This window comes from Lathyrus oleraceus, chromosome 5 (genome assembly GCF_024323335.1).
Source record: "Lathyrus oleraceus cultivar Zhongwan6 chromosome 5, CAAS_Psat_ZW6_1.0, whole genome shotgun sequence".
NCBI classification, from domain to species: Eukaryota; Viridiplantae; Streptophyta; class Magnoliopsida; order Fabales; family Fabaceae; genus Lathyrus; species Lathyrus oleraceus.
In genome coordinates, this window is record NC_066583.1 from 549288294 (window position 1) to 549297697 (window position 9404).

At 37.3% G+C, this 9404-nt stretch overlaps 1 protein-coding gene across 2 annotated transcripts; it reads right to left on the reverse strand.

Annotated features, from left to right (window-relative positions):
- Positions 1-955: 955 nt before the first annotated feature.
- On the reverse strand, positions 956-4930 carry LOC127086290 (protein yippee-like At5g53940). Of its 2 annotated transcripts, none has more exons than XM_051027027.1 (5): positions 4580-4930; positions 4251-4294; positions 3148-3256; positions 2962-3017; positions 956-1283 (listed from the first exon to the last, which is right to left on the reverse strand). In XM_051027027.1, exons 1-5 carry the CDS (start codon positions 4673-4675, stop codon positions 1223-1225), a joined length of 366 nt encoding a protein of 121 aa, XP_050882984.1. In that variant the 5' UTR covers positions 4676-4930; the 3' UTR covers positions 956-1222. The 2 variants fall into 2 exon arrangements, with proteins under 2 accessions (XP_050882984.1, XP_050882983.1); XM_051027026.1 differs by lacking the exon at positions 956-1283 and adding an exon at positions 2549-2860.
- Between the last annotated feature and the right edge of the window lie 4474 nt (positions 4931-9404).

Below are 9404 nucleotides of genomic sequence, written 5' to 3' on the forward strand. Positions count from 1 at the left end.
TGGCAAAATCCTCCTTCGACGCATGTGTTATGTATTAGACATATTGCTCAGAATTTCATGGGGGAAATCAAAGATAAGACGTTGCGGAAGAAGGTAGTCAATGCAGGTTAAGCATTATCAAAACCTTCTTTCAAACACTACCGCGAGGAAATAAGATTGTCAAACGAAGATGCGGTACGGTGGATCGATAGTATTCCATTGGAGAAGTGGACTAGGGCATACGACAACGGTAAGCGTTGGGGCCACATGACAACAAATCTTGTGAAATCAATGAACTCTGTCTTCAAAGGCATTCGTAACCTACCAATAACCGCTTTGGTGCAGGCTACATATTTCAGGCTAGGGGCGTTGTTTGAAATCAGACGCTCAAAATGGAGTTCAGTGTTGCAATCTGGACAGTTGTCCAGTGATGCTTCAATGAAATTCATCAGACATGAAGCTGCCAAAGCAAACCGGCACGTGGTTACGGTCTTTGACCGAAGTAAAGGTTGGTTTAGTGTTTCTGAGTCCATGGATCACAATGAGGGCATGTCGATGGGACAATACAGATTCGAACTAGATAGAGGTTGGTGCGACTGCCGAAAGTTCCAAGCCTTTTGTACCCTCTGCTCCCATGTCATTGCGACATGCTCAAAGGTTCGAAGGGATCCATCCTACTTGCTATCTGAAGTTTACAAAGTCGCCAGCCTTTCAAATATTTATAAAATTAGTTTTTCCGTAGTGGCAAAAGAGGATTATTGGTCAGAATATCAAGGGGACATCGTCTGACACAACGAAGTTATGCGAAGGAAGAAAAAGGGTCGCCCAAACAGCACCCGGATTCGAACCGAAATGGATACGACGAACAAAATGGTTAGACTATGTAGTTCATGCCGTCAACCAGGTCACAATCGTAATAACTGTCCTATTGTTGGAACGAGCACAACCAGATAAATTTACATGTACCTCTATTGCAATATATGAAAAACTAAATTTATTTCATATTAGACGTCTGTGACGAAAGTACCATTACATAAACAGTAACACAAATAATTATAACAAATAAAATACAAGAACTATGCAATTACAACCATCAAAACAATTTTGAACATGTAATGCACCATCCTACGAGCGTCTTGGTCGGTCTTAATATTCACCCATTCGCGCACTTCTCCGTGTTGGTTGAATGTGGACACAAGCCATTGTATTCTTCTAATCCGTTCACCCTTTCCAATTTCTCCCTCTAACCAACTGTACAACGTCCGATTAAGACATTCAAACGTATCTGTGTTCCAAAGTCGAACCTGTATCAGAGCCGCAACGACAGAAAATATTACATCAGTATTTCGTTTTTGAATGTATTCAGACATTGTTGAAACAAAGAAAATTGAAATTGATGGTGGTTGAACTAGACAAGTTATGGTATTATGAGATGAGTTTGAGTGAAAAATATTTCATCCAAGGCGTGGTATTTATAGAGACGGAACATCAATTGTACAAAACACGTGGGCGCTTGAGGGATTGGCGCCCACATGACCATGACATGTAGGCGCCAGATGAATGGCCGCCCACACAACCAAATACACCTAGGTGCCAAGAGCATTGGCGCCTCCTCATGAGGCCCAATGCAGGTGCCACTAGCATTGACGCTTCTTCATGAGGAGCCCAATGCATGCGCTAATGCTATTGACGCCTCCTCTTCATGCATTGGGGATGCGCCAATTCATCTGACGCATCCTCTGCAAAACCTGATTATTTTGAATAATTAGTTATTTTGGAATTTTTTTTGAAATAAATGATTATTTTTAATTTTTTTTTGAAAACTTAGTGTTTTTTCTTTCATTTTTTAAATATTGTTTCTCTTATTTACTGTTGCATCCATACTTTTTAATTATTTTTGCATAATTTTTTTTATTATTATGATAAATATTAAAGATTTAAAGTATTTAAAAATAAATAAAAATATAAAAATTAAATAAAATTGAAGATTTAATATTTTTCTTTCATTTTCTAATTATCGGTTCTTTTTATTTTATAATCGTTAATTTTTCATTTTTATTTTATTTTTTATTTATTATTTATAACTTTATTTATTAATAGTTTAATGATCTTTTGGAGACATTAAAATATAAAGACTTAGTTGATTTGCTTCAATAATAATTTTAAAGTGTTTTGGGTTATGGAGGTGATATGTAGTGTGAGAGAAATGATCATGCAAGATGATGATATATTCAATTTTTCGTTTGACATTTTAAGAGATGCATCTCCATAAAAATTACTGAATGGTTAAATAAACCATTTCAATGAAAAATGCGTAGTAAATGGGTTCAAGGGTGTTTTCACATACGCATCTTCAAATTCACCCCAAAAATTTATGAATATGCAACTCCATACCAATTTTTAATAAAAATGGGATGATTGTTTGATTTACAAAAGATGTAGTGATTTAATGTGCGTCCCAAGATGCATACTAATTCTTAGGCAGAACTTCAAGCAGAACTTCAAATAGAAATTTCTCAGATTAAGCAAATGCAAAAAAATCTGTACTTTGTGATTAAGCAAGATGCAATAAGGAAACTCTTCTAAAGATTTTGCAGAAAATCTAAAACAACTCTTTCATGATGTATCTTTTTCCTTCTACATAGGTTACACACCCCTTAGATTCCTCTTTTGCTACTACATAAACTAAAAAAGTAAAACTAAATGAAAGCTTATTTGATTCTAAACATTTTCTCGGGGCGCCGTTATTATTGCTGTGCATATACAGAAGTGCGTCCTTCATAAGGTTTCAAGACGCTAAGCATCTTCACTGTCACTCATGCTAGCGCGGCTATCAATATAAAACTCCGTTGAGAAATCAATATCATCAACAATGCTTCCTCTGTTGTATTAACATATGCAGGATATGCACAATAAGTATAAGCTATTAATTTCAATGCACCCTGCACATAATGTGCGTAATATGAAACGGAAATACAGTACCTTTCAAGAACAAACTTCCCTTCCTTATACTTCTGACTCTTCTCGTGTGCAGATTCCTGAAAAGAAATAGTAAATTAAAAAAGAAGGATCAAAAGTTGTGAGCTAAGGATCTTATATCTAGAAACGGAGGTAGTAATAGATTTCATCTACTCCATGAAATCTAGATGAAGTAAAGAGGATGATTACATATTTCCAGCCAAGTATTTGACCACAGCAACAGCAAAAGATATCTGCCACAGTATGCAATCCTGAAAGCATCATCCTTTCTTCCGGTGCTCCAGTTGTCGTGTTCACGCTGATTCACAGATTCAAAACATAAGCATGCTATAGAGAGTATAGAATATTCAGGTCTAGTGATACGATCGACTAATAATGACAACAATCAACCAATTGTAGTGTGTTCCCTATTTTTTGTTGAATTCATGTGTTACAAGTTCTAATACGCAAAATGCAGTCATCTCAAACCAGCTTCGGTTTCTTTTGAGACATGTTCTTTTTGCCAAAGTTTTGAATCAATGTGCGATAGATAGAAACAACGGGAATTTATATGGGAAAGAAACAATGAACAATCTTAAAACAACGGATTTATATTTCATCTGCCACAATGTAAAAGCATACCTGTTTCGAATAGATAGCGGGCATTTAAAAGTTATTGGCTTCATATTCCTAGGTACATCACAGGCTTATTAACTAAAGTCCTAAATCTAAGAGTTAAACAATTTTGCAACAAAAATTTACATAGATGCAACAATTGAGACCATGATTAGATGTAGCACAGCCACAGTGTAACACTGCACCATGTCTGCTATTATTCTTTTTCAACAGCTGCACGTTCAAACCAGCTCATATGTTATTCGGTTGAATTCAAAGCACATAGTCAAACTTGTGTCAATAGCATCAAAAGATCAGGGTAGTTTGCTGTCATTCTAAACTCATGAACCAATTCCTTAACAAAGTGAACACGACTACCATATTTTCTCGATTAATTGTAATTTCAAATCATGCTGAATGCAATTCTTATGAGCCACAAAAAGCCTGGTATGTTTCCAAATATGAATCACGGACACCAGAAACAAGACACTGACAATGGCACCGGAAACAAGACACCGGTAATAATAATAAAAGAATTAAATGCAATCACAACTGTTGTGTCAATTTCAAACACTGCAACCAACACATTTTTTCCAGAGGCGCCGATGCTAACAAAGGTTTCAAATAACATTATCTTGAATTTTAATTTTAGTGACTAATGAATTATCCAACAATAAGAACTGAAATAATATACTCACGCATTAGTGAATAGGTATGCTTTTCCTCTCCTGCAATGAAAAGTCTGAAAGAAGAAGAATCAAACATCATTAAGATGATACACAATAATCACTTACAAAAAAGTACTTTTACTGTCTAAATGTAATTTTCCAACTTCAAACCAAACAAACATTACATAATTTGCAGGCAAGGTAGAGTAAGAAAGCTAACAAATCATGCATAATGCTTATAGTGGCAATCATCGTAATTAAGAACAGAAAAAAAAAATCTAAGAAACCCGAAATAACTCAAGAAACAGTTGCTCCAAGAACGGTTCAAAAAAATAAAAAGGAGAATAAAGGGTACCTACCCGAGAGATGAGATCATCTGCAAGGGCCAAATGAGTTCTGCAGAACTTGCATCTATAGCATCTGCCGTCCAACTCCACCACAAAGATTCTTCCCATTTTTCTCAGTTCAAAAGGAATCGAAGATTGAGAGGTAGTAGATAGATTGGAGAAAGAGATAGATGGCAAGAAAATGGAGAGTAGCTGGTGAAATGAGACACGTGTTTGTGTTCCTTGTCGGTTAAGTACGGTACTTTTACGCAAGTACTTATATAGTGTGCTAAATTAAATCATTCAACTGATTATTGTGATAATCATTTGACTTATGTTATGATACTCCTTCTCAACTTAAGAAAATAGGGATGTAAATGCACTAAAAGTAAGAAGTGGATACACCTAGTAGCTTTTGAATAATGATGCACGCAATTAGTCACATCTAATGATAAGATTTTGATATTTCAACTAGTAGTATTTTAGATTAAAAACAAGTACTACTCTGGAATTTAGATACCTTATTTATATGATAATCTTCTCATTAATATTTCACCCGGGAGTAATCTTATTTCTAAGACAACTTCAAAATTTTTTACAAAAATAATATATTTTTTCAAGAAAATTCTCAAAATATTCATGATTTCAAAAAAAGTCTCAAACTATCCCACTTTTAGGAGGAGACGCCAATTCAATTGGCGACTCCTCTTAAAAATTGAATGCAGCCCCTGTGTATAGCTTGAGAGGAGGCGCCAATTGGATTGGCGCCTCAGTTTAAAATGCAATTTTTGTGTTATAAATAGATGCGTTGTGTGAGTCATTGTTCCACATCTCAATTAATCATTTGACAATCATGTTTGATGTTCGTCGCCGATACGGAAAGGTGATTTATACGAGAGACAAACCTCAGATGCTGATGTTGTTCTGGAACATCACTACGTTCGATCAACTGAAGAGGGAGTTGGTTCGTTGGTTAGATGGGAAAATACCAGAAGGGGAAAAAATTAGAGGTATTGAGAGACTCGACAGTATCTTTGGTTGGGTGCGAATGAAGACTGATAAGGATGCTAGGAAAATGATGTTCGATCGAGATGACATCAATTTGATTGTTGTAATCAGTTAGAAATATTTCTGTTTTCAGATAGCTTATTTTGTACTGATGTTTGTTGTGAACCTCGTTGTAACAAAAACTTAATGATATATAATGATTGAAGGTTACAAAAATACAATGTTACAAAAAACTTAAGACCCAAATGATGCTCCTCGATTGGGACAGTTGTTCTTGTTGTGTCCTGGTTGACGACAAATACTACATAATCTTATCATTTTATATGTGGAATCCATTTCTGTCCTGATACGTGTGTTGTTTGGCCTTCCTTTTTTCTTTCTACGCATCTCGTCGTTATGCCAAACTATATCACCTTCATATGGAGGCCAGTATTCCTCCATTGGTAGTACCGAGAAGCTTTGATTATATACATTCATGATGGTGACGGTCTTGTACACATTAGATAAATGGTTGTAAGCGTATTGACGAGTATAAGCGCATACTGCAATGACATGGGAGCAAGGAATGCGGAAGGCCTAGAATTTTCCACAATCGCACCAACTTCTGTTTAGTTTAACAACATAGGCTAAATTTGGTCTCCCCTCGTTGTGATCCATTGTTTCCTGGACGCTGAAATTTTGCCTATGATGGTCAAAGTCTGTTACATCGTGTGTGCTAGCTTTGATGCTCTCCTCTTTCATGACCTTCATGCAACACTCACTGAATACTTGCCCGAACATTAACACCGCACTCCATCTTTCACCTCTGGTTGCGAACGTAGAAGCCAACCTATAATAGGTCGATCTTACCAAGGCGGTTATCGGCAGTTTTCAAATTCCTTTGAATACCCCGTTCATGCATTCCACAAGGTTTGTTGTCATATGACCCCATCGACAACCTCTGTCAAATGTCCTTGTCCACAGCTCTACTGGTATGTTATTTAGCCATCTCTCTGCTTTTTTATTAGACAGTTTAATTTCATCACGATAATATTGAAATGACGGCTGAGTTAGAGCATACCCATCATTCACCACCTTCTTGCGAAGATTCTTATCTTTTATAGCACGCATGAAGTTTTGTGCAATGTGTCTGATGCAATAGACATGGGTAGACGGAGGATCATGCCATCCGTTGTCATGGTTGTTGTAGGCACTCTCAATGGCAGCATGTCTATCAGAAATCAAACAGAGATTGGCTTGTGGAGCCACATGCATTATGAGATGTCGAAGAAAGAAATCCCATCCACCAACCGTTTCACCTTCAACCAGAGAAAAGGCAATGGGAAAGACATTGTTGTTGCCGTCTTGTGCAACCGCCATGAGTAAAGTACCCTTGTATTTTCCGTATAACCAAGTGCCATCAATTTGAATAATAGGTTTGCAGAATGCGAAACCTTTGATGCACGGGTCAAATGCCCAAAAGAGACGGTGAAATATTCTATTACCTGTAGCACAGGTTCCGTCTGGCATCATCGCTGACAATGTCTCCATAATTGCCACAGTTCCTAGGACATATATTTTTAGTGCCCATAAAAACCGTGGCAATTCCTTGTATGAATCCTCCCAGTTGTCAAATACTTGTTCAACAACCTTTATTCTCGCAATCCAGGTTTTCTTGTAAGATGGAGTATAATTATATGTTGTTCTGATATGGGATATAATTATACTCACCTTCACTGACAGGTCTTTATTAACCAACGGCAGAATGTCTTGACATATCAACGCATCGCTTAGTTTACGATGATCTTGTTCAACGTTAGTTGCAATGCAACTGTGAGGTGGGTCTATTGAAGCGATCTCCCAAGAGTCATTTTTCTTTTGGTAAGACGCAGCCAAATGAAACTCACAAAGCATGTTACGACATTCGATAACATACCTTCTAGAATCAGTGTGTTTCACTGTAAAATCAGCGGAGTTGTTCATGTGGAATTTTTTGATAGCTAGAACACATTCTTCTTTGGTACGAAACATGTCTCCCACCTTTAATTCGCCTTCTGATCTCGGATACGGATTATAGAAAACACTGTTGGATGTTTCATCGTCATGCAGATCCATATTTGTCATATGTTGAGGCGGATTGTATACATGACTAGGAGGTATTGGTGGTGGTTGATCATCATCTTCAATGTCGTTATTCAGCATGTGATCAACCTGTATCTCAGTCTCCTCTTCTTCTTCATCAACGACGTCCACTTCTGCTTCTGCTTCTGGGTTGACGTCATCTGACCATTGTGGATCAAATTCACCAGATTCATCCTGACTGGTTATTTGAGACTGCTGAGATGGTATACATGGTTGAAGAGTAATGTACAACTCAATACAGTTGCAACCTGAATGTTCATGACTAACAAACATGTATTCAATATCTTCATCTTCTCGTACCTTAAGGGGAAAAAACTTGCATTGACTATTCTAAAAAAATATTGGATTTTGATACGTGATCTTTGACACAATACCCGATCCAATACAGTATTGTATTCTTTTTTTCAAATGCAAGAAGGTTGCATTTCTCTTGATCGTGAGTCTAATGGTATCAGTGTTTCGAAAACAAAAACCATACAACTCAGACTCGTATGTTTCACCATTGCAGTGAACGTTGACACTGTATTTTGGTGAAGATGACATTGTGCAGATGAAAACTATTTTCTTGCTACAAATGAATGTGAGTGAAGTGTCTTGGATGTTGATAGTAAGACACTTAAATAGGGAAATGATGTGTCTCACATGCTAGCTAGTTCGGAGTGACGTGTCGCACATGCAAGCTAGTTCGAAGTGACGTGTCGCACATGCAAGCTACTACGAAATGATGTGTCAACCATGCAAGCTACTAAGAAGTGACATGTTCAGCATGCAAGAGAGAGGACAACCACATGTTGGACATGCAGACACACACTCCAAATGAATTGGCGCCCCCATTCATTCCTTGCACATGGGCGCCAATCCATTTGGCGACACCTTGTCAAAGCATTCATGCAGACCTTGAAACCAAGCAAATAGACCTAGATCTTGCATGCATGTCCCTATGGAGGCGCCAATTTAAATGCGACACCTCTTAAAGGTTGTACATGGTCGCCAATTCAATTGGAGACACCATGCAAGCACAACTTTTCATGCTCCTATCCATTTGCCTATAAATACATCCACTCCATCAACACTTCTTCCACACCATCACTCTCACTACTTCTTCTACAATAATTCTTCTACAATTTCATCTACAACAACTTCTTGTAGTTTCATCTGCACCAACCCCCCGACAAAATGTCTATCCTCACGATGGGAGAATCACATAGAGGACGGTTGCAAACATCGCAACATATGTAAGTTTTTTCCTTTGTTAACTTTTTTTCTTTCATCTTCACCAACCCCCTTTTATTTAACATACTAACTTAGTCAAGTTTTTTGTTCTTTCTTTTATAGGATGTATCAAGGTTCTGGACTCGGGTCCACGAATATGTCCATATGGACCCGATGATTCAACCTTATGTTGAACTCGCCGGTTTTGGTCATATAAGCAAGATTTTGTCTTGGTCCGTAGATATCAAATTCATTCTAGCTTTATGCGAAAGATGGTGACCAGAGACACACATTTTGGTTCCCAACCGATGAGTGTACTGTGACGTTAGAAGACGTCTACATGCTTTTGGGACTGCCCATTGAAGGTAAGGCTGTTAATGGTAAAACCAACTATGCAAATTCAATTTGCATGGATCTCTTGGAGATTGATTTGTTAGATGATAACGCAAGAGGTCAAGATATACTACTTTCACGCCTTAAGTCGTACTATAATAGTTTATACTTAGATGAACATTCT

Bases quoted from the DNA above. Each gene is read 5' to 3' on its own strand.
- LOC127086290 (XM_051027026.1), bottom strand. From the start codon at position 4,675: ATGGGAAGAATCTTTGTGGTGGAGTTGGACGGCAGATGCTATAGATGC. The intron at 4,295-4,579 runs GTAGGTACCCTT...TTCTTCTTTCAG, and splicing joins CAGATGATCTCATCTCTCGG to ACTTTTCATTGCAGGAGAGG. The intron at 3,257-4,250 runs GTGAGTATATTA...TCTGTGAATCAG, and splicing joins GCATACCTATTCACTAATGC to CGTGAACACGACAACTGGAG.